This window comes from Poecilia formosa, unplaced genomic scaffold (assembly GCF_000485575.1).
Source record: "Poecilia formosa unplaced genomic scaffold, Poecilia_formosa-5.1.2 Scaffold38, whole genome shotgun sequence".
Classification (NCBI taxonomy): Eukaryota; Metazoa; Chordata; class Actinopteri; order Cyprinodontiformes; family Poeciliidae; genus Poecilia; species Poecilia formosa.
This window is the reverse complement of record NW_006799977.1, coordinates 823,776-846,927: the sequence shown is the minus strand read 5'-3', so window position 1 is coordinate 846,927 and position 23,152 is coordinate 823,776. Positions and strand designations below refer to the sequence as shown.

General features: G+C 35.9%; 2 protein-coding genes across 3 annotated transcripts; one reads left to right on the top strand and one right to left on the bottom strand.

The window, feature by feature from the left end:
* Nucleotides 1-2,860: 2,860 nt before the first annotated feature.
* Nucleotides 2,861-5,190, top strand: cfap144 (cilia and flagella associated protein 144). The gene is made up of 4 exons (XM_007550954.2): nt 2,861-3,065; nt 4,104-4,163; nt 4,248-4,351; nt 5,077-5,190. The coding sequence occupies exons 1-4, from the start codon at nt 2,942-2,944 to the stop codon at nt 5,170-5,172; spliced, it is 384 nt and encodes a 127-aa protein (XP_007551016.1). The 5' UTR covers nt 2,861-2,941; the 3' UTR covers nt 5,173-5,190.
* An 8-nt stretch (nt 5,191-5,198) lies between these two features.
* On the bottom strand, nt 5,199-9,164 carry ebna1bp2 (EBNA1 binding protein 2). 2 transcript variants are annotated; one of them, XM_007550835.1, is made up of 10 exons: nt 9,093-9,164; nt 8,920-9,001; nt 7,890-7,973; nt 7,608-7,780; nt 6,890-7,013; nt 6,558-6,647; nt 6,387-6,462; nt 6,163-6,253; nt 5,880-6,048; nt 5,199-5,795 (listed from the first exon to the last, which is right to left on the bottom strand). In XM_007550835.1, exons 2-10 carry the CDS (start codon nt 8,992-8,994, stop codon nt 5,748-5,750), a joined length of 930 nt encoding a protein of 309 aa, XP_007550897.1. In that variant the 5' UTR covers nt 8,995-9,001; nt 9,093-9,164; the 3' UTR covers nt 5,199-5,747. The 2 variants fall into 2 exon arrangements, with proteins under 2 accessions (XP_007550897.1, XP_007550896.1); XM_007550834.1 differs by lacking the exon at nt 9,093-9,164 and having other exon boundaries at nt 8,920-9,086.
* Between the last annotated feature and the right edge of the window lie 13,988 nt (nt 9,165-23,152).

Genomic DNA, 23,152 nt, shown 5'->3' with positions numbered 1-23,152 from the left:
TGGACACAGGGTGGACGCCTCCAATGTATTTATACTAATTTGCACATTTATTTATGGGCGGGACAGGGCGGCATCAGCAGCTGCGCTCTATTTGACACAAATTGGGATGAATAAAGGAAAGGTGCACAGCCACATACATGAGCACGATTATATACATCTGATTTTTTGTGTGAATATTATGTCTCCTGGTTATTTTATGCTAATCTAGATTATTTGGTTCATGCTTAATTTACATTCAAATTGAGGCTTTGTTTCTGTTCTCCTGCTTTGTCTCTTTTCCATGTCTGATCTTGTCTTGTGTCTCTGTTCTTTGTCCAGTCTTGTTTTCTGTTTGGCTTTTTGTATCTTAGCTACGAAGAGCTAAACTACAACACGTTTCCTGTCATGTTCATAGTCTAAGTCTTTCTGGTTCACTATCGTCATAGTACTTAGAGTCTTGATGATTGTGCTATTTCCTTTAATAAAGTTATTCTGCCTTTTGTTTTATGTTCTCTGTTCATGTCTTGTATTTGCCTTTACAAGTTTTGATTATAATTATCCCTGTGCATCAGACTTGTTAGGCTCTAGTATCCATGTTTCGGTTTTCTTATTATTAGTTTAATTTGTGTTGAGCAGATTCTGTTTCTCATCCATTAGATGTCAGGTTTTATTTCTTGTTTGCATTTATTCCAGTAGTCTGTCTAATCAGCTTCTCCCGTTAATTTCCTCAGCTCAGCCTTGTCTCTTTAAATTTAGTTAATGTTTTCCACCTGTGTTACCTGATCATTAGTTATCCTCCTCATCTGTCTGAGGTGTTAATAAAGTTCTAGTCATGCATTTATCTTGTGTAGACTTCTTGTGTGTTTTTACATGTTAGTTTGGTAAGCATTCATGCCCGTGTTTAATTTTAAATAAATTTTCATCATGCCACGCTACAGTCACTGTTAGCATTTTGGCTCTTCCCTATCTCTGTCTTCACCAGTCATGACATCTCTGAGATATACTTTGTCTGGAATTACACCCCTCCTTCCTTATTTTAATTTTAGGTATTCTAATTTATTGAATAATTAAAAAAATACAGTAAAGTTCATGTGCAAAAACATTATTAAAGAGAAGACATAAATATTAGACCTTCCTTGTGGTAATTACACATCTTGATGAAGTGGCGTAACACCAGAAATGGCAAGCTATTTAATCATACAATGGGATTGTTTTTTACAGAACTGTGCTCTCATTTCTTTTATTTTTTTATTTCTAATATCTCATCTGAGTCATTAAAATGGGAGAATATTATCTTTCCACATGCTAATACCCAAAGGACAAAAGAGATTAGATTTAATTTGTTAAAATACTTTCAAATGGCTGGAAACACTCCCTTTTAACCTTTACATGTCAGAGTGGGAGGTCAGTTGACTAAAATCATGTCATATTTGATCAAATCAAACACCATCTGTAGTTCTTCCTCTGGCAAAGTGGAGTTTGAACAAACTCACAAACTGTCCTTTGACTGCACACTGCCTGCAAGCTTAAACGCTCCCTTGATGTTAACGTGGTCGGACACTGTGACAGGAGCCAGGGATCGGCGCTCGGCACCGCGAGCCCTCCCATCCACCCATTACACGTATTACTCAGTCCTCCTCACACACAAACACAAACCCCACATGGGACATGTCACCAACCCACAATGAAATCTTCTGCCAAAGCCTCCCAGTGTTTGAGTTATTGCTTGTTTCCATTATGTTTTCCACATGGGGCCAATAAAGCATGAATCAGGTTATGAGACAGGAACCAGTAGCTGCACATCGCAACCATTATTAAGTCGTCTGCTCCTTTGAGTTGTAGCATGCACATTCATACACATTGCAAGATCTGAATGCAGCAGCGTATAAGAGAGATTTGTGTCACCATATAAAAAAGAGAAAGTAAAATGTTACCAGCATTCTGTGAACAAAATTTTATTCTCACCACAAACACTACAGTGTCTGAAGTTCATCAGTCTTCTGGAGAGGTGCCAATATGTTTCTGACCATTAATTTAAATGATTAAATATTTATTCATTCCTAGTGTCAGGAATAGTTAGTAACAGCTTATAATCAGTGTCTTAATATCTTTCTGGTTTTTCATTATGTCACACAAGGAGTGCTTGAGGTGTGCGTCCGTTTTGGCACTAAGCCAAATATTGTGAATTAATCTAAAGAGGTTTACATTGCCATTTCATCATCATCTGGGCTTCACCAAGTTGGTCAAAAGCATAGAAAAAAAATTGTGTATGTAAGCTTCTAAAAACTGTGGAAAAAGTGGGAATTACAGATTTATTTAACATTAAGCAAGCAGAATTTAAGTAATCAAACTGGTGGACATTATCAAAGACATGCCCTCATTTAGGAGGATTTACATATGCCATGTAATGTACTGGAAAAATATAGAGTTAAATGTGAAAGGATAATAGTGCCTAGAGTGAAAATAACCCCCAGTATACCAAGAATAAGTTTCTTTATCTTGATGTCAGTCATGTACACATACAAAGAGCTAAAGTATACATATCTGAAGCTGCTTGCAATATTAACAAATCAAGCCTGTACTTTTTTTTTTGTTTGTTTTTTTTTGCAGAAACCAGTAGCCAAAAATAAATATGCAGTAGAATGAGACATCTACAAGAGTTAACTTTTTTTTTTTTTTCCAGTAATGTTTTCTGTTATTTCCCAGTTTTCTTGCTTTTGTTTAGGGATGGCTTTACATAACACATTTCTCCTCATTCGCCCAGCATAATTTCTCATTTATTTCAGTAGAAAATATTTCTTTAATAACTGGACATTTTCGTGAATAACTGCTGGGCGCGTGGCACCATCATGCGCTCGAGCCTCGTAACTGCAACATAAAGCAACATTTACTGTTGCTAGGCAACACGCAGCTCGTCAACTAAAGAAAGAGGGTCCCCTGCCCTGCTGCGCTTTTTCCAACTATGGCCGGTGGCAGGCAGGAAAAGGACCTTGTTCATCTAAACGCAATTCACGTTGAGAATGTAAAGAAAGAGCGGCGATATCAGAAACTGCACACCGAGTTCAGCATCAACCCTTACAGGAAGTGTAAGTAGTCTGTTTCCCCCCTTTCACTCCTACAAAACAAAGCATGAGCATATACTGCAAGATTATTTACTGTGAATTTGTAAATAGTACAAACAATTTAAATTAAGTTTCGAGTTCTAAAAACAAATAACTATATCACGACTACGTGTTTAAAAGCACTGCATAGGAAAACTTGAGAAGGCTTATTAGGGCCGTATAAAAAGGAGAACATTTCCGCTAAGAAATTCAGGAAGGAGATTAACTTTAGAAGTTATCTAGAAAAACTTTCTGAGATCCAAAAGTCAAAGATTTGCGAGAAAACAAAAAAACCGAGATTAAGCTCAAATTTTCTAAGGTTTTTTTTTTTTTTGGAGGAATTTACTCTTCGTTTTTTCTACAATGATTCCAAATCAACACCGTCATAAATTAACCTTACATTCATTATTGAGTATTAGCTTTACTGCTATGGCATTTCTTTAGATAATTTGATGGATACAACTATCCCTTATATTTCCTTTATAGAAGAATAAAGTTAAGTGACACTATATAGTTTAATTAAATGTCAGACATCATGCAACAGTAACTTCAGCTACACCATTAAAACAGCTCCAATTTTTACCATACTGAAAGATAAGTTGTAGATGTTTATAAACACCAAGGTGAAAGGTCATTACCTTAATACTTGTAAAATGTTTTCAACAGATTAAGTCATTGAACTGCTGAAAACGTTTGACAACCAACAGATAAGTATAAACCTAAAATTTATAGCAAAAGTAGTCAACTGAAACTTCAAATTAAGTTAAAAAATTTTATACTATGGATTTAAAGATAATTTTTGAAACAAACATTTGCTGCAATGAAAAGTTTACAAATAAGAACAAAGAGTCAAATGATTACTCAATTTTGTCTGAGTGGTTTAAGTTTTTTTTTCCTCCCAATGTTTCACTATGCTGAATGCATTTATATTTAAACGTATTTAAATTTTGAAACAAATAGTTGAATGTATACATTCAACTATTTGTTTCAAAATTTGTTTTTTCATGAGCCCCTCTCTTGTAGTGCATGTCCTCCCAGACAAACCCATGTGCAGTAAACCACCAGAATCACTGTCGGAGGACAGTAAGTTCGTTTAGACTGAAGAGAAAATATTTGTTCTAAATTCAAAAATCTTAAGTCTCACTGTTTTTTTTTTTTTTTCTGCAGCAACCTATATTGACGCCTACCGAAGGGTCCGCATGGCACCATCATTAAAGTACCCCAAGCCCATCACTGAAAGTCAAGAGATTGGATGGTTTGTCAATGAACTGGTGAGGAGTAACAGGTTTTATCAACATAATGAAAATCCAGTGTACACTTGGTTGGTTGGGCCTCTTTTTGCTTGAATATTATGTAGCATGGGGATTAGCTGTGGCTATGCTAAAGTGTTAGGGGAGTCCAGGTTACTTCCATCCCGGCCTTTAAATGCCCTGCATTGTTGCCTCTAGTGTCTCATCTTCCTCTTCAAATTACCCCATGGGTTTTCAATGGGTTTGATGGCCATTGAAGCACAGAGACATCTTGATCACTGAACAATGTAGCAGTACTTTCAGCAGTATGTGAATGTTAAAAGTCCTGCTGAAAATCAGGACTTTTAACATAAATTATGACTGCAGAAGGAACATGAGGCGCTGTCAAATTTCTTATACAAAAACTGCGCTGACTTGATTTTATAAGACACAGCAGACAAACCTCAGCAGTTGATATGGCTCCCCAATCAAAAACTTTTGAAATTTTGTGTTGATGTTTGAGCATTTAGATTCCGTGCTTCTTCACTCATTTTGACCTCTGAGGAATTTAATTTATAGCCAACAGCCCAGGAAACCCCAAACATCAAAATAACCAATGAACTATGAGCTATAAGCATACTGAAATAAATACAACTTACATTTTTTTATAGAAGAGTTAATTCCCTCAGATTACTGAATGTCTTTTTATTAAAAATAAAACAAATCTCCAACTGTTACTCAAAAGTAATTCTGCTCTTTCTCACTAGCCTCCACAAGACCGTCAAGACCCAAGATTCAACTTCCCACGACGTAAGACAGATATCACTCAACTTGCTCTTTTTACCAAAAAGCGTGGCAATTAAACCAACCAGAAGAACAGATCTGTTGTGTTCATCATTAAAACATTCTTTTTATTTGCATATGTATGGTTTACTCTCAAAGTAAACCACAAATCTACACAAAACACATTACATACTAATGAATGGGCAAAGGCAAAACTGACAGCAGCTTGGTAATTAAAAGTGATGCCACATAGGAGAATCTATTAAGTCCAGGGGCAGATTCAGAAAAACACAAAAACAGTATCTCAGCGTCAGAATACATGGTATCCATTAGACAGCACTCTGGCTGCAGTAGATACTGACATGTGGTCTCCAAGTCTCCAAAAATGGCTTTAAGACCATCATTTAATGGTCTTAAAGATAACCTCTTGAAAATGCATGGAGTAAAACTGTATTTCAGCCAACTCTGCAGTTTACCTCTGTCTGAACAGGATCCATCTTAATGTGTGTGTGTGTGTTCTAAAAGGGTTTTATGGTGTTCAACATCTACACACGATTCCATGTTTAATAATATTGTATAAAATATATACATGTGGTCCAGATTACAGTGTCCTTCTTAATCCTGCCCAAGAAATGAGGTCCAAGTCCTGTCCGGTTTATGAGCGACCCTTCATCTTCCTGCGGACAGACTTGCCTGGACGTTTCTGAAAATCCAAATGGAAAAATTTAGGAGTCTTCTTACAAAAGCTTTGCCCACATATATCTGTTTTTATGTGCATTTGACTCACATTTTTATTTTTATTCCCTCCTTTGCCTTTCCTCGCTCCCTTGTCGTGAGCCGTTTTGGCTCGGAAACCGGAAACATCATTGAAGCTCTCCTTGGTGTTCCACTTCTTCCCGCTCTTTTTACCTCCAAAGCCAAACTTCTGATCCTTGAATTTTCGCTTAGCATTGGGGCTGTCACAAGACATGATCAAAACAAGTTGAGGCTTTAATAAAAATGAAAAAAAATAAAATAAAAATAAGTATGCAGCTTTAAAGAAAAAACATATGGAAAAAAGAAATAATCACCCCTTTTTGGCTAAAGCTTTCTTTGACCCATCAGACGAATTCTTAGCTGCTTTCTGGTCTCCTTCCAAGAAATCCAGTTTGTCAGTCATTCCTACAAGGCAAAATAAAAAATGTAGAGAGGAAATGGAACCCATAAAAGACCCACTACATCTAACAAGCAGGATAAACATAGATGTTACTATAAAAGAAACCCATTAAAAAAATTACAGATGTAAAAGTCCTACCTTTCTGGTATTTCTTTACCGCTGACATCATAGCCTTCTTCTCCTTCTGTCTCTTCTGAATCACCTCTGTTTGGACCTGACATCCACACAGATTCCACATAATTGCTCTTGTTAAACTGGAAATGTGTCTTTAAAATTGTGTGAAAGAAAGGCACAAACAAACAAACAAACCTTTTTCCCAAACTTCCTCTGCTCACGCAGCTTTTTGGCTTTTTCAGACCTTTCCAGGATCATCTGCTTTGTGATCAACTTTTGCCTTATCTAAAGAAAAAAAAAAATCATGTGCATTTAAATCAGTTTTGATAAAACATCAGCAGACGTGTTTAAATTTTGTTTTTAAAGTGTAGAAAATTAAAGTCTAAAAGATATGACGTGATTTTTTTTGTTGTTAATTTTGTAGTTTTAACAACAATGATCAAAGGTTAAGGTGAATACAAAAATTACTAGTATAAACAATGCTGCTTTGCAAGGGGACAGACACTTGTGAAAGATGAACGTCTTACCTTCTGCATCTGCTGATCTGACTTGGCCATCTCTGCGAAATAATCATCTGGCCTCTTAGTGGCTATATTGTGCGCTTTGAGGAGAGGCAGGGCCTCCAGGACTGTAGCCTGACCCTGCCGGTAGCTGGAGTTTAACACAGAACAATTTCTAAGTAGAAGTTTCAGATTGTGTCAAACAATCATTGGCAAACTGAATAATAAGTCACAGTAAATGGTTCTCAACATACATATTAAAAGCAACAGTGTGTTGTTTTTGTCTCCACAGACGTCACTATTAGATATGAACCAAGAAATCGGCTGGTGACTGGAATCAAATGATTTTTTTTTTTTTTTTTACTATCTGCATAGACAGAAACTCAAATTATTCAATGTTTTTCCCCAATCAGTGAACCATAGTAAGCATGACCAGGTTACAACACTCTTCAGTGTGGACACAGTAACTGAGTGAAGTTAGCTTTTTCAGTGTCTGAGGTGTTTCACAATAAGATCAGATGAAACCTAACAATGTAAGAAGCTATTTAAAATGAAGTTAAATAAATCACAGCAAGGTTAATGGCAGCACAGCAAAGTAGCTAAGTTTCATCATTCCGAGCTGTTAAAATGAAAACAAAAAAAAATCTTAAACGGACAAACAGGTATATGTCACAGAACAAAAAAAGACAACGGGGAAAGTTGGGAGAAACTTATTTTTTCTGTATTCTAACTAGCAACTACTTACAAGAACATTTCTCTTTGGAAATCATCATCTGCATCGAGTTCTCTGTTGGTCTCAGCAGGAACCTTCACTTCAGTTTTAGAGACGACGTCTTCAGCTGGCAGATTGGTCATGTCTAACCTCTCCACCCAAGGTAGGTCTTTGCGGAAATCAGCAAGGCACTGTTTCAACCCCTCCTGCAAAACAAATACACAGAGCACAGATTAAATGGTCACATTAAAAGCTCCCAACAGTTTAAATGTTATTTACAGGTATTCTTAAATCCTGTGGATATAAATTACTCACCACATTGTTGACAAGCTTCTTATTCTTCTCCACCAGAACGTTCATCCCAGGTTTCAGCAACCCCTTAGAGAAAGCTTCCTGAAGCTTGGAAATGCACACAAAGAGTTTATGTAACTAAACAGTAAAAGTTTAAGTTTCTACAAATCATATCATTTTCATCAAATGTTGTATAATCATTTTAAAACAACACTTTCGGACATTAAAGTTAAAGTCTTAAATACTACAATTTATATTATGTTTTACATTCTCCAAAGATCATGAACAACTCCAGACAGTGCACATAAAACTCAGTCCAACTGTGGCATTTTCTCTGAAGATAGTCCATTCACATCAATAAATCTTAAACATTTCCATATTTAGTCAAAACACAGTTTTATTTTGCAACCAACAGACTATTTCTCTCATTACACACTTAAAAAGCAGGGTAGTGTAGCAAGGCAATTGTGTTTATCATTGGCATCACCATTTTCCATAATACCTCATTATTACAGACTATTTTGTGTGCAATGAAATGGAGAGAAATCGTAGCACTCTCCATTTCATCTTAAATGGACAGTGCTATACTCTCTTCATTTCAGGTGGTGGATTAAACTGTGCAAAATAATCAAATAATAATCAAACTTTTGTGACCCCAGAATGATTTGCCATTTTAGGTCCCCACGGTAAAAAGTTTGGACGCCTCCGCTTTAAACTCAAGACTTTCTGAATGAACTCAAAAGGCGACAATAGGTAAACATAACTAAATTTACACTCAATGCCAAACAGAAAAAAAGACAAATGTTTTAAACTATTACTATTCTTACTCAGACCTTGGCATTTTAATGTTAGGTACATCATGTTTTTGAAGCCAGAGCGGAAAGTGTTTAAAACAAATACACCAACACCAGTCCGAGTTTCATTCGCTTGCAAAACGGAATGTTGAGTCAGAAACATAAAGTTAGAATGTTATCTTATTGCAGAACACAATACATTCCTGTGTTTGTGGTGCTGCTCGGCTAATTAGCACCTTTGATGCTAACATAAAACCTACCTCTCCATCCGATAATTCACTGGCTTCATCCTCTGAACTCTGACCGTGCAACGAGTCCTCTTCTGCTGACTCCATAGTCGAACTGTGGAGAACAATAAGATCAAAAATGTGTTCCTAGTTGTGTAAAAACGTGGAATTATCTGGCGACGATACAACGAAGCACAGCCACTCACATGTTTGAAGTAGCTCGCGTGGGGAGGAAATGAAGAGAAGCCGACCGGAAACACGTGGTAGAACAAAAGTTCCTACCCAGGAAAAATGAATTGAGTTATCTCAGTAAAAGTAAAAGCAGAAAGAAAGATTCCCAGATTTCAGTATTCTAACTGGTATTAGAATAAATATAATAATTTAAGGTAAAATTGACTCTACAGAAACGTGACATTTGACTCAGAATCTATTTTCTGGTGAGATTTTAGTTGAAATGAAAAATAATTACGCATGGGGGCGCTGTTGTGCACATAATATGACATTGGATAAACTTGGAAAAACTAACAAAACATGAAAACTTGCAGTTTTGATCAGAGATTTAACTACATTAATTATTGCATTTGTGCCTTTCAAGTATTTTTCTTGAGTAATGACTGAGTAATCATTCTCTGTGTGGAATGATTATATAATCAACAACTGTGAAGTTATGGAGGATTTTATACATTTCATACACGTTGAAAATTATACATGCAGTAGAATCCATCAGAAGTGCTCTAATATAATTTTACCTGGATATTTAATCAGATTTCTTATAGTCTAATCAATCCCCAAATTTCTGTTGACTGCAGTTGGAGCCATTCCAGAGCATTACATCTCAGATGCTTTAGCCACTCCAAAATCCAGTATTAGTGTATGTTTGAAATTATTGTCCTATTGGAACACATTATGATGTCCAATTGTCAACTATTAGGCTGTTTATTTGAAGAGAAGCAGAATAATTTGGAGTTTTTCCGTCCATCCTTTTTATTTCACATGTCAGTGGAAGACCGTTTTTACTTTTATTTTATTTTGGAGTTGCGGTAAAAGCCAGAGTGTGTGCATGCTGAATGCAAATGTGCTCCTGCCAGGGAGCAGAAAAGTGACTTGGTTTTACTCCAAATGCCACTTCAAAGGGAATCATCTCAAGTGGTCAAGCAAGAATATTAACCCAACTACTCCACTGAAGACTGACTTGAATAACACATCAAAATATTGTGTCAACAATTTGAGCTTAATATAATATCAAAACATTGTCAGTTTATAAAAATGAGTAAAGGAAGGCGCGACATTTAGTTAACCTGTCCAGTACTCTTGTTCTCTTCTTACTTACTATTAGGATTATTTTGATTTCCCTCATGAATACTGTTACAAGATCAATGAAGACAGAATAATGAGAGGTAAAATGAAAACAAATACTAAATGAAAACATTTTCACACTAATCAGTATTTTGAACATTTGAACTTGTGGATGGCATACCACTCCTGGGATTTTACAAATTAATATAGTTCACTATATGTTTTCAAATATTATTTTAGATACATTTAGAAGATATTCTAAATACATGTACACTTCTATTGAATATCCTGTATTCCCTATGAAGCAGTGAAACATGATTTCATATTTTTTATCTGTTCATTGTGACAGTGTCTCCACTGTCTTACAAGTTGCATTTAAGCTTAACAACATACTTATTTTTTATTATGTAATACATGAAGTGAGCTAAAAGAATAATAACAGAGAAAGAGATTATTAAGAAATGTAAATCATTTTATTTAGACATCTACTTGTTTTAAGAACCTTTCCTTTGGTATTTTAATGAGACATTTGGGATGAAGTTAGAATATGCAAATTTTGTTTATTTAACAGCACAACAGACTTCAGAAGATCTTTTATCACTGATACAGGATACACACTGGACGCTGCAGATAAACAATCCAGGACCTCTGATGATCACCTCAGCTCATTAGAGATTTTACACACCACTCAGTTCCTTTTCCTTCTTGTCCTCAAAGGAGAAACCTTCTTAGACCCCAGACACTCCCAGTCTTTTATTGTCTGGTGAAAATTGATGTTGATGATTTGTGCTTTATCCTCTTAATTCTGGGACTCTATTCATGCGGCGCATTTTGAGACACCTTCAAAAGGAAAAATACCATAATTTCCATTTCTGTCATCATTTTCGCTGAAGTCAGACAGAAAGGCCGTCACCTGAATTCACATCTGACTGTCACTACTTATCACAGAATGACTGGCTGCTTCCTGACAGTGGATTGAAAGGAAGCTGCATTCGCTCAGAGGAGTTTTTGTGTATTCATGATGACTCTTGGAGAGAAAAATGGATGACAGCCAGGCTGAAGCCTTCTGGTGTCTGTACTTTGCTACTACTGTTCAAACTATTTGACTCAAATAGAGTAGTAACTACTGGTAGTTAGTTGTATCTGTTTACTAAATGGTTCACCGCTTTTCAGGGCTCTTTTTTTTCTATTTTCTTAAGTTTGGTTTCCCACTCATCATACATTTGAGTGTCAGATACTTTTGACGGCATTTTTAAACTTTGTTCGTTTTCAGTGTGGCTTGGTTGACAAGAACTGAGAGCACAAGTTTTATTTTTGGACTTTATATGATATATAGAGTAACAATGTTGGTATATTGGTATGTTTATATATTTGTGCCCTATTTTTTAGCTTATGAACCTAATTCTTGTTTTTATAATTAATTTAAGTTTTAAGTAATTATTCTTCTCTAAGAAAAGAAGAGCAGAACTACATCATTAATTCTGCCAGGTGCTAATATTATTTGTTTGTTGTATTTAATCTTGATTTTACCAGGCAAAATATCTGAGAATCTGCTCTCATTCATGTCAATGTGAAGACATTTTTGACCAAAACTATATTGTTCTAATTTTAAAATACAAAGTTATGTTTCCACCAAAGCTTTAAGCAACAACTGCCATATTATTTTAAGTATGTATCCAGAATGAAATATTTCCAGCAGTTACTTAATCTAATATGTACAGTATGATTCAAATAAGATTGGCTTATTTTTATTTTATTTATTTATTTTTATTGTGGTTCTTGTACATAATATGAAAACAACAGTGAGATAAGCACAGAAAATATAGAGCAGACAACCATTTACTATTAAATGCAGTATTAAATTAGTTTTGACTGACAGATTCACTACAACTGCTGACAATTTTATGCTGTGATAATTCAGAAATGTAGTTTGGGGTAAAGAAACAATGAGCGCTTCTGTTCATTTTAACCAATTACTGTAAAACTGTAAACAAAATCCTTGTATCAAGGAAGAGGATGGCAGACACTGATTTCTCATTGAGATAGAAAGCAATGTCAGATTTCATGTCCTACATAAATCACATATATCTGTTGATATAATATATAAAAACTGTGAATGAATATGACATGAATAAAAGGTGTCTAAAGGTGACTTTTCCTTATCTGTTTTCAGCCTTTTCAGGGAGTTCCCACTGAATTATCAAATGGCCCTGATGTGCTGTGTTTATTTCCTTTGTTTATTTCTTTATCTGTGATAAAATAGTGTGCTGACCCAGAAAAACAGCTCCACACCCCCAGGATGTGTAATAAGAAGGTCATGCTAACCTTAACTATTCATTCATTTTTTTACAACAATCAATAACACTTTATCTGCATCTTCTGTTGATAATTAGTCACAGGTGGACAAAGAAGAGGCACGCCTACTTTAGTTGAGAGCTCTTGTCTGTGTGTGCACAGATATAATATATATATATATATATATANTATATATATATATATATATATGTGTGTGTGTGTGTGTGTGTGTGTGCATGGAATTTTTAAGAAGAAAGAAAAAGCTGTCTAAATGTGTGTAACATAAAAAATGCATACATTGTCATGTATGGTTTTCCTCTCTTGAATTAAATGCATGTATGCCCTACAAAATATTTCTGCAGTGTTTATTTTCTCCATACAGAAAATAAACACTGATTATGCTCATCTGTAATATGACTTGTAATGTATATAAAAGCTGGCGTGAAGCATCAGACTGCTTGGCTTTCTGTCAGGGGAGTGCTCAACTCTCAAACCAATTAGTGTGTGTACTTCCTGCTTACTTTAATTGTCTAACCGAGTAACTGCAGCCAATGTCTTTCTTAACTCACCACCTCCTGTGATCTGTTATCTCTTTGGGTAAATAAAATCAAACAAACTTCCTGGTGTTCTGGTAAATAATTAAAATAAAGTTCACTAAATGTAACTGATATTGTGAGAATGTTGTGTTTTCACTCTAAACAACTAAATCTTTTCACCTGAGAGGTAAATACTTCTACTCTTTATAAAATGATTCTTACCTTTATTTTTGGCACATTACAACACATATTTTAATATATTTGTTAATTTAATTTATTTTATATAACAGAGCAACATACACAGTTGACTGCATTCAGAAGGCTTTTTTTTATTTAGGAATGTAACAGGAAAGGGGACTAACACTTTTTGCAATTTTATTTTTAGTGAAAAAACCTGCTTCCATTTTAAATATTCTCCATCAGATTATTTTGTATTTTCATGCTAAAACTAGGCACAGGGTAACTGCTATGGCGACTTCTCAGATGTGGTTTCATTAAAGGTTCATACATAAACATGTTCTGAGGTGGTGAGTGAAAAGAAACTGTAAACACTGTTCATTTCTGGTTATTAATACGTAAATTCAATTTCTGGGTTTCATTCCAGCGGTCTGCCAATGGTCTCTAATCAAACACTTAGAGGAACCTTCCTTGCCTTCTTGTTTGCTTTCATTACTTCTGGCCTCCTCTGAGCCGCCCCTTCCTCCACTTCTGGGTTCCTCCTACATTCTGACACTGATTAGAAGAGAAGAGACAAATTAATCTGGGAGCACCAGGTTGCCAGTTTTCTCTTACGAAGGACATTCACTGAATTTTTATTGAAGATGCAACGTCAGCTTCTATCACAGCTAAGGGGCTGGATATGTGTGCGCGCGTGTGTGTGTGTGTGAGTGTCATACATAATCACCTTATTATATGGCTGTGAATGGAATAGAGAATTGATCTGATTAAAGGTTGAATAAGAAGAAAATGTGAGGGGAGAGGCCTCACATTTTGAGTTAAACACGATGTCACAAGGAGGAGGAAATTAAAGAAAGAAGAGGGTGATGAAGGATAGGAAAGACAGAAGTGGAGAATGGAGGATAAAATGGGTAGAGAACAGATGTGAAGTTAGATCAGAAAGAAGAACCTGACAGAGAACTTGTTCTGTCTGTGAAGTACTTCTTAAGCAAAAATTTAAAAAATGTACAAAACTGTTCTAAATGTTATACTTTTTTTGTAAAGTAAGTTCCACTTACTTTACATAAATAAATTCTTAGCATGTTCTTGATGTTTATTCCCATCTTCATAACCAACAGAAGGCAGATGGATGCTCACACTGAGCCCAGCTCTTGTTCTGTTGGAGGTTCCTGAAAAAAGTCACTCTGTCCTGCAGACTTGCATGCCAGTGACTGTGCAGTCAGCTGGACTGATCTTAGCAAGACAACGTCTAACTCTTTTGAAATACAGGGTCAGCCAAATTCTGTTTTGAAATAGATTTGGATTTGTTATTGGATCTGAATCAGATTGGATGTAATGGAATGAATTGGAGTGATATCCGTCTTGTGAAGTACCTTGTGATGAAGTGGGGGGGGTTAAGCAAGCAATTGTACAAGTACCACTGGGGTTCATCAGATATAGTTTAAAAAAATGTTTTAAATGTTTTCTTACTTTATGTAAATTAATAAAGACTATCAACACAACTTTGTGTATTCTCATCTTATCCTTACAAGACAATAAAATTTACTTTTAAGTAAGGTAACTAAAGCCCTTTCTCCATTCTCTTTTTAGCCAGTTAATGTCTGGATCGGTTCTTTTGGGTGTGTCTCTGTTGGCAGTGTGTTCCTCACTATGTGGGCAGGAACATGGAGGGGCACGTGGGAACGTGGGCAGACAGTGAGCACGCAGGATCTGTGGTCGGCGCTCCAAAGATGTCATTTTGTACACGTAACCTTGGGCATCCAGTTTCTCCAAAATTTCTCAGTATATTTGTTTGTTGCTGTCTGATCGACAAAAAGGTTTAGATCTGTAGGTTTCACCATCAAATTACTGAAAATGAAAAATGGTCGGGATGTTGTCGATGACGTAAATCTATAGGCCAATCAAGGAATGCAGTCTGCTGTCCATCAACCTGCTAGGTCCGGCTTGTATCATCCTTGAAGTGGTTCCAAAAAGAAGAAACTCTTAGTATCTGCAAATGTAGAGGAATCTAGCTGGGGCTGACTGAGGAAGAACAGGCTAAAGCCACACCCACAGAGAAGTGGGTTAAGTGCTTGTATAATAATATTTCCCAATATAAAAACAAAGTCACTACTTTATCAGTCCAGAGTGACATTGCTGAGTTACTCCAGATTGATCCACAAAGACAAACTGCTCTTTCGTCGCACAGCTCCTCAGTTAAACCATCCCGTTTTCCTACTTGAAAATACTCTGGATTCATCGCACAAATGCTGGAGCTCACACTCATGCACCACACACATCAGCCAGTCAGCATTTCCCTGGGAGGCACGGCACTAGATCATAATTAGAGCCAATCAAAAAAGAAGCGTACAGCCTGTTACTTCCTGCCAGCCGGTCAGTTGGTCCATCTGGCCACGCTCAGGCCGTCTGTGCGCTGCTAACTCTCGCACAGCAAGCATTTAGATTGTTTTTATTTGGGTGGAATACGTTCAAGTCATGTTGTGGCGCAGTTTTAACACACAGCACTACCTGATGCCATTACTAAGCACTTTTAAAATGATTTGCAAGTGTGTGTTTGTGTGTGTGTTTTGTGTCTGAATCTATGTCCCTGTGTCATCTCTTTGTTATCTTTGTGCTCCCAATCTGTACTTTCACTTTACTTCCAACTGTCCTTTTTTCTTTGTTTTAATTTTCTTTTCACCTCTCTTTATCTCTGTCTGTTCGCTTCACTGCCTCCTCTGTTCTGCTTCTCCTCCTTTCAGTATGTTCTTCCCGATACGTAATTGCCTTTCTCACCGACTCATTCTCTCCTCATTTATCTCCTGTCTCCCTGCATCTTTCTGATTACCCCTCTGGAATTCAGGTTTCCTCATCACTTTGCTCCACAAACAACTTTTTGCTCCATCTGTGTTGTGGTTTCGTGAGCTTCAAGCAGTTTGGCAGATTTATTCGCAAGCCTTTATGTCACAAAATTATTTGTTTTAATGTTTGACAATTGACTGGTTTTAATTACTCCTAAACTAGTTTGTTGAAGCACCTTTAATTTCATTTCAGTCATTTTGTTAGGAGTCTAGCAAAAATGACTGACCCAAGAATTGATCAGATTGTCAGGACATCTCTTGTTCAAAGCCCTCTCCAGAGGAATTCACAGATCTTCTGTTGAAATAATTATTTTTTAAACAAAACCTTATTTTTTAAATTATGAAGTAAGTCTTTTGTTGATTTGACTGTGTGCTTGGACTCACTTTGATGCTGAAGCATAAATTAGTCTTATTCTTCCAGATTCTTCTTGTGAATGTTTAGTGGATGTTTTTTATTTTTATTTTTTTTGCTACAAAAGGCTCCTGAGTCACAATCTCACTCTTTAGCCTAGACGTAAAGAGAATACAAAAGACCAATGTGACATGTAGCATAGATGTCATTGTTTAAAGTTTCTGCAGTGTCATTGGCAGTTTTCCTGATAAATGTATTTGGTATTCTTCCTATAATTTTGGTGAAAAATGTAGTTTTTGTAATGTCCTGGTACCTTTGTTTAACTGATCCTTCAGACTTTTTGCAACCTTTCTACAAACTTATGGCTTATACTGAAAGCTGGAAGTGTGGAGCAGTTAAGAAAACCCAACTGGGGCAGCAGAATCTTATTTCAGGCTAATCAGAGTCATAATTAATGGCAGGTGGAAACTCAAGATGACTGGAAGCTGAAAGTCAATCAGAAGGTGCTTCAGCCAAGTGTTTGTTTGTGTAGGCAGTTACATTATTGCAGCTTTTTAAATCTTTTAAACTCAACCCCCAGACAAATATAGTTCAGTTGAGTAATGTTGAAATAAATGTCACATGAATGTGAAATTAATTTTTTACTCATTACTTATCCAAGTACATTTTTTTGTTTTAAAAATCTGATATTTTTACAGGAATATTTATGAAGCCATGATGAGGGATCTGTCTACAATGGACACCATGATGGGACTTGCTGGAAGAACCCAGTCAGATGTTTAGCTCATGTCCAGAAAGGCTATGGTTTTACTCTTCAAAAAGCAGCTTTGGATTGTGAAAAGTAATTTTAACTACATTATTTGTAAATTTTAACAATTTTGTCCTTTAGTTTTCGATTATGTTCCATTTTCAGGTAGCATGGAGGAGTGATGGTAGGATAAACTCGTACATGCAAGAATGTTGATTACTTGATAAAACTCAAGAGTGCAAACTTTTAGGACTGTCCATTTTTTTTTGTCTTTGCATGACTGTTCTTTTATTAATCTGACCCATACATGTGATGTTAATGCTGGAAAAATCCTATTTTTAGTTATAAAACCCTATCCTAAAAGCCGTATTTGCAGAGTTGAAACCTTCTGATACGACTTTAAGCCATCAACATAATGGAGGACAATAAGGGTCTGAAGGTTCATTTTAGACCTTTCATCAGTCAGATTATCTTTTTCAAAACTCGTGAAATTGACCAATCTGGTTTTGTGTTTTTCTTACTAAAGGAAAGATTTAACATTTTATAGTTATCTTGTTTAGTAAGACACAAGTTCACACCTGCTCTGTAATCCTTTATGTAATTATTTTTCAAACCCAATGAGGAAGAAACAGATTTGACTGATATTTACTTTGAAAAGTGTCAAAATAAGAAAACTAATTGGATAAGCAAATAAATGTCTCTTTGGCTTTAATGGGAAGATTTAACGTGTGTATTCATATGTGCTTTTTCGAGATTCTCCACCAACTCATGAATAAAGATTTGCTCGGAGTGCAGCAGCTGCTGTTCACGTTGCTCTGCTGTCAGACTGGTTTCCAGCTCCACCTCATTATAATACGTCTGAAAACAGCTGCTTACATTTTAAGTGTCTTTACATAATACAATATCAATGGATTTTGAGCTTTTGAAAGAGGTGAGAAATATTAGACAGCAAACATTTCAGCAGAAGCACACATCTGAAAGGAGAGTTCCTGTTTCATTTTCTCATTGTTGGGAGGGCTTCCTGTTTGATGGAGATTTCAAGGTTTAATGAGAGAACAAAAGGAAGTAAGACCTGAACCAAAAATCTTCTGAAGCCACAAGAGAATCATATTAAAAAAGATCAAACAAGGTACAAATAGAAAATAAACCCTTTTGGTGTTGCTGTTCCTACTATTCATGGTCATCTAATTTGTTGAGCTGAAAGTCAGTTCACTCTCTTACAAACCACATAAAACGAGGTAACAAGGTTATTTTTGATTAATTACCTACCGGCTTTATGCACACAAACCTTCATAAATCTTGTTAAGGCTAAAAGCAAAACTCTGATTAACTTGTCAATCCTTTTTCCATCCTAACAGTTTAATTACACTGGAGAAAAGAATGTTTTGTAAAAAATAGTTTTCGGCAAAATACATTTGCTAATTAAAGACTTATTATTGTGTCCTTAGCTAACAGGAAATATTTGATGGGTTTGAGGATAAACGTTCCCAAAGTTTTGGTTAATGTAGAAAAATACTTTATATATTGAGTTTCTAAATTGAAATCTAAGAATAACTAATGTCTGTTATTGAATTAACTGGTTGATTTCTTTAATTAACTAAACTGTACTGGTTAATTTAAGGGTATATTTCTTGTTTTTGTTTTTATTTCAGTGTCAATTCATTAGGAATTTAATTAATGTGAAATTCACAAAAGTCAAAAATAAATATTTAACAAAGATATGCAGACAAGTCAAAGAGGTTATGTAAAGCTTCTAAATTGTAATTTAGAAGATTTAGAAGTTCAATGTTATCAAGAACAACATAGTGTCATACTAAAATATCAGCATGTCACATGAACAAAATAAATCAGAAAAAAATACCTATGAACAATAAAAAAAATAGAATGTTTGTCAAAACATTCAACAGGAATGTTGTTTGATTACCTCTCAACAGATAAAGTGATTTGTCTGATCACAAGGTAGCAACTCCATGCATTTAGACATCTGAAGGTGATGAAGGCAAACTGTTTAAACCAAACATCACAACTGGGAAGAAAGTTCGTTTCAGTGACTTTGTAGTTGACATGGTTATTGATGCCAGACGGACAACTCTGAGTATTTCAGAAACTTCTGATCTTCTGTGATTTTCCATGCACAACCATCTCAACATCTTTCCAAAAACAGAAAACAAGCAGTGAGCGGTGATTGTGTGGACAAACGTGTCTCGCAGATGTCAGAAGTCAGAGAAAAAAATGGGTCAACAGATGAAATAATCCTTTGTACTATAAATTAAGTTTCTGATGTTGTTTTGAACCCTGAGGGTGATGCGAGCAAAAACTGTTGATTTAGATGCATGTCAGACAAATGTAAAGCAGTGGTTGTGCAGAAATTGGTAAGCTTTTGAAATAACCTTTACCTAATTAATGCCTTTGTATACCTTCAAATTGGGATTATAGACTTCTTGGGCATTTACTCTTTAAAAGATTTAGACATGAACATGAATCTGCTTTGATTAAACTAGATTAACTATAAAGAACAGTTGCTTTTGCCATCTATCTATCTGAGTGTTATTGGGTGAACGGACTTTGCAGTTTGTACAAAAAGTTCCCCTGTAGTTTATGGTTGACTAGAGTATTTTCTTTGTGTCCAATTGTGTTAAAATCTGGTGACCGTGAAGGTGATGCAATATGATTCAAACATTAACCTTCATAAAGCAATTCAGTGACCCCCAGCTGTCCAAAGGAACCAGGCATGTCAATTTGGGGGAAAAAAGGACTACCTTCAGAATAAAATGTTTCAGCATGAAGTGCCCCTCATTTCCATAAGTGAAAAGTTGACCTAGAACCAGTGAAACGGTTCAGATCATGGGTCTCCTCACATTGGGGAAAGATTTTCTGATTTGTTTTGTTCCACTGGTGTGAAAATCACTCAAATGTAAATATTAGATCATGCTAGCAGCTCGTCTCAAATGTAAACTTTTCTCTGGTCCCTTGAATCTGGTTTTTGGATCACCTTATAATCATCTCAGTCTTGAGGAAATGTTGTGCCACTTTTCTATCATTGACTCACTTGAACATCAGTTCTGCTTACATTTTCTGTGTAATTAGCATCAAACCAAACCTACTGGCCATTTTAGTCATTTAAATTGTGCTGTTTTGTTTTTTTTGCTCTGATGCGTCAGAATCAAATGTTCACCACAGCCACTGTTTACTGATGACTCTCTCAGCTCTAACTGCAGATGTCACTGTAGTCCCTGTAGTATTGGAGCAGACAGCTGAACAGTCTTGGTGACTACAAATCCTGCCCTCTCTTTCCTGACAATAAACTCTCTTTCAAAGTCACTTAGACCTCTTTCTGTTACTCAGCATTTTGTAAAGACAAAAATGGAGTCAATGTTGGATATTGATGACCTTATCTCACAGTATATCTCATTGGTTTGTCTGAATTAGTTGTTTCCCTTATCATTTATTCACTTGAATTGCTTTTTAAAATGCATCTAAACAAAATACAGCATCCTCCTGCCCCACTGGCAGCCCCAGTAAAAAAAGCATAAAATACAGATCCTTGGAATACACCATCAGAGTACATTTATATTGTGAGGGATAAAAATCTTCCCTGACAAGAAACAACACAGAACAACTTCTGTGTTGTTTCAGCCATCTGGCTATAATTAATATCCTGCTCACAGGCCCTGAGGCCGTCCAATTTCACTTTTCTGGTAGGTTCCACCAAATTGTTATGTGAAACATCTGGATATTTCGTAGATGGATGAGTGGGAGGGTGGATGTTTTAAAGAGTTAATTTTGCTATGCACTCTGCTATGTTTTCAGGGCTTTTGGAAGAGAAACAGGCCCACAGCATCACAGATCGTGTCCCACATTCGACAGCAGATAAAAAGCATGTTTATAAATATGTATCCTTTGTTTCATGAAGACTTACCTGAATTGTTTGTGTTCAGAGTGAAATTAGGTTGCTGCAATGAATGACTCGCATTTTTACACATCTTAAGGAGGGTTAGCAATAAGTGTCGAGAGAACCACACGTTTCATTTTAAGACAATTTACAAGCTAGACTTGGAAATGAAATTACAGAGCCAGATCTGTGACGCTCGTGAGAGTTGAAAGACACAGCCAGATGTGAATAATTAGTGCATCCTCAGTTCTGGAGCTGTGACCCCATAAAAAACAGGAATAAAGGTTACTGTGGGCTTTCTGTCATTATCAGCAGCATGTAGCTGTTATCCTACTGCTGCTTCAGTGTCTTTAATACATGAGATTATGATTCATGCCACATGCATTTTAGTTGTTGATTACCTTCATTCAAAAGCCATTTACTTTGATAAGATTAAATCAAAAAAAGACATGAAGAGTTTCAGTCTTTATCATAATAAAATGTAAAGGTATGCAAATGATTGGCCATTTTCAATGGACTGGCAGTAGGTATTCTAGAAGAAACAGAATAAATTGAAAGTGGGAATGATGGTATAAGTAAAACTGAATGCATTGAAAGTTACAGGTTTCAGTTACTGTAGGGTTAAGAGTTGCAGGTTGAGAGTCAAAACTGCAGTGCAGAAATATAAAGATGGGGAAACAGCATTTTAACAAACATTGGACAGATCTGTTGCCTTTTCTCATTGGATGCAGTCGAAAATCAAAAGAGGCAGATTTTTTTAACTGCATGACTGAGGGAGGAATGCTTCATCTAAGAGAAACAGTTGAAGAGAAGACAACTGGAGAGGGGCAGATGGAGAAAATCCCAAATTATCAAGCAAAAATTCAAAATCCTATGCAAATCCATGTGTCTAAATGCAAAGTCTTAAACATAATCAAATCCCAAATCAGGTGTAGCTACTGGCATCAAGTTGAATTAAAAGCAACTTACAGAGGGACCCGACACAAAGCGTGGACAAGAAAACAGGTTTAGGAGAAATAAAACCACAGGACCAGTTCACTGAACCACTGAGACAATCACTGCTTCACACAGTCTGGCAGAGAGCAGGTGAAACAGAAGGGTATTTAAGCAGAGTGGAACAGGTGCAGGAATTAAGGCAATTATGGATCTGCAGAGGTGGTGCCTTCATCAGCGAAGACAGACTCAAACTGTGACAGGTTACTATTCATTTCTGTGGCAAATAACTAAAAAAATGTAGTGGTAATCAGCTTATGAATGTTCTTCAAGAAAGAATATCAGGCATGTTGATAGACGTGTTTGGTCATCCTTTTCTCATTTAGTAGACATTTAACAACAATATGGTTTTGAGGGGGTTTTTATAATTGTTCTAAAATGTGCATTTTTATAAATAATAAAAGCCATCTCAACTGCTAGTAACCTAATTTTTTTTGATGTCTTCTTTTAAGTCTATATTTAGTCACCTTGTTGTTTAAGTCTTTAAATTTTTTTCACAGAAGTTGATTAGGGATTTCACTCAAATCATCTAAGTTTGATCGAATGTTATTTTTCTAGTTTTTTCCACTTTATGCACCAGTTGGGCTGTTTTCACTTTAAGAGGCATCATCTTAGTTTTTGTCACTAGATTTATCAAAGTCTATATCTGGTATAGATGAGGAGATCATGTTGGAACTTTTATTGGTAAGAAGCAAAGTTTCTTTTCCCACCATCATTGATGGCAGTTGCAGTATCAGCCTACTGACAAGGTGGCCTTAATTTAAATGGAAATGAGATATTGGTCCTTTTAGATCAAGGATCAGGGAGCCAATCAGTGCTGGTGTATCTACTGAGCCTTTGCAAAATTCATTCATGTGTGTGCATCTTGTGTTGCTCCAGTAGTCACGGTTTGATAGTTCTTAAAATCTTTTTTGAGAATATCCTGGGCATCATAGGTTGTTTGATGACCAACTAGGTTTAAAGGTTTTGTGAAATTTAAACTAGGACTGGGTGTGGAAAATGAATCAAATTTAAATAAGAGCTAATGTGCAAACACTTTGAGGGGAAGCATTACAAATTAATCTAAAATTAAAATCAGAAAGTAAAAGAAGCAGAAGTAGAAAAAATGTAGAAATAAAAACAATGTTAATTGAAAAA

Coding starts and splice junctions, on each gene's coding strand:
- cfap144 (XM_007550954.2), top strand. CDS start 2,942: ATGGCCGGTGGCAGGCAGGAAAAGGACCTTGTTCATCTAAACGCAATT. Junction 4,164..4,247: donor AGAATCACTGTCGGAGGACA/GTAAGTTCGTTT, acceptor TTTTTTCTGCAG/CAACCTATATTGACGCCTAC. Junction 4,352..5,076: donor GATGGTTTGTCAATGAACTG/GTGAGGAGTAAC, acceptor CTTTCTCACTAG/CCTCCACAAGACCGTCAAGA.
- ebna1bp2 (XM_007550835.1), bottom strand. CDS start 8,994: ATGGAGTCAGCAGAAGAGGACTCGTTGCACGGTCAGAGTTCAGAGGAT. Junction 6,463..6,557: donor AGAGGAAGTTTGGGAAAAAG/GTTTGTTTGTTT, acceptor TGTGGATGTCAG/GTCCAAACAGAGGTGATTCA. Junction 6,254..6,386: donor GGTAAAGAAATACCAGAAAG/GTAGGACTTTTA, acceptor TTTGCCTTGTAG/GAATGACTGACAAACTGGAT.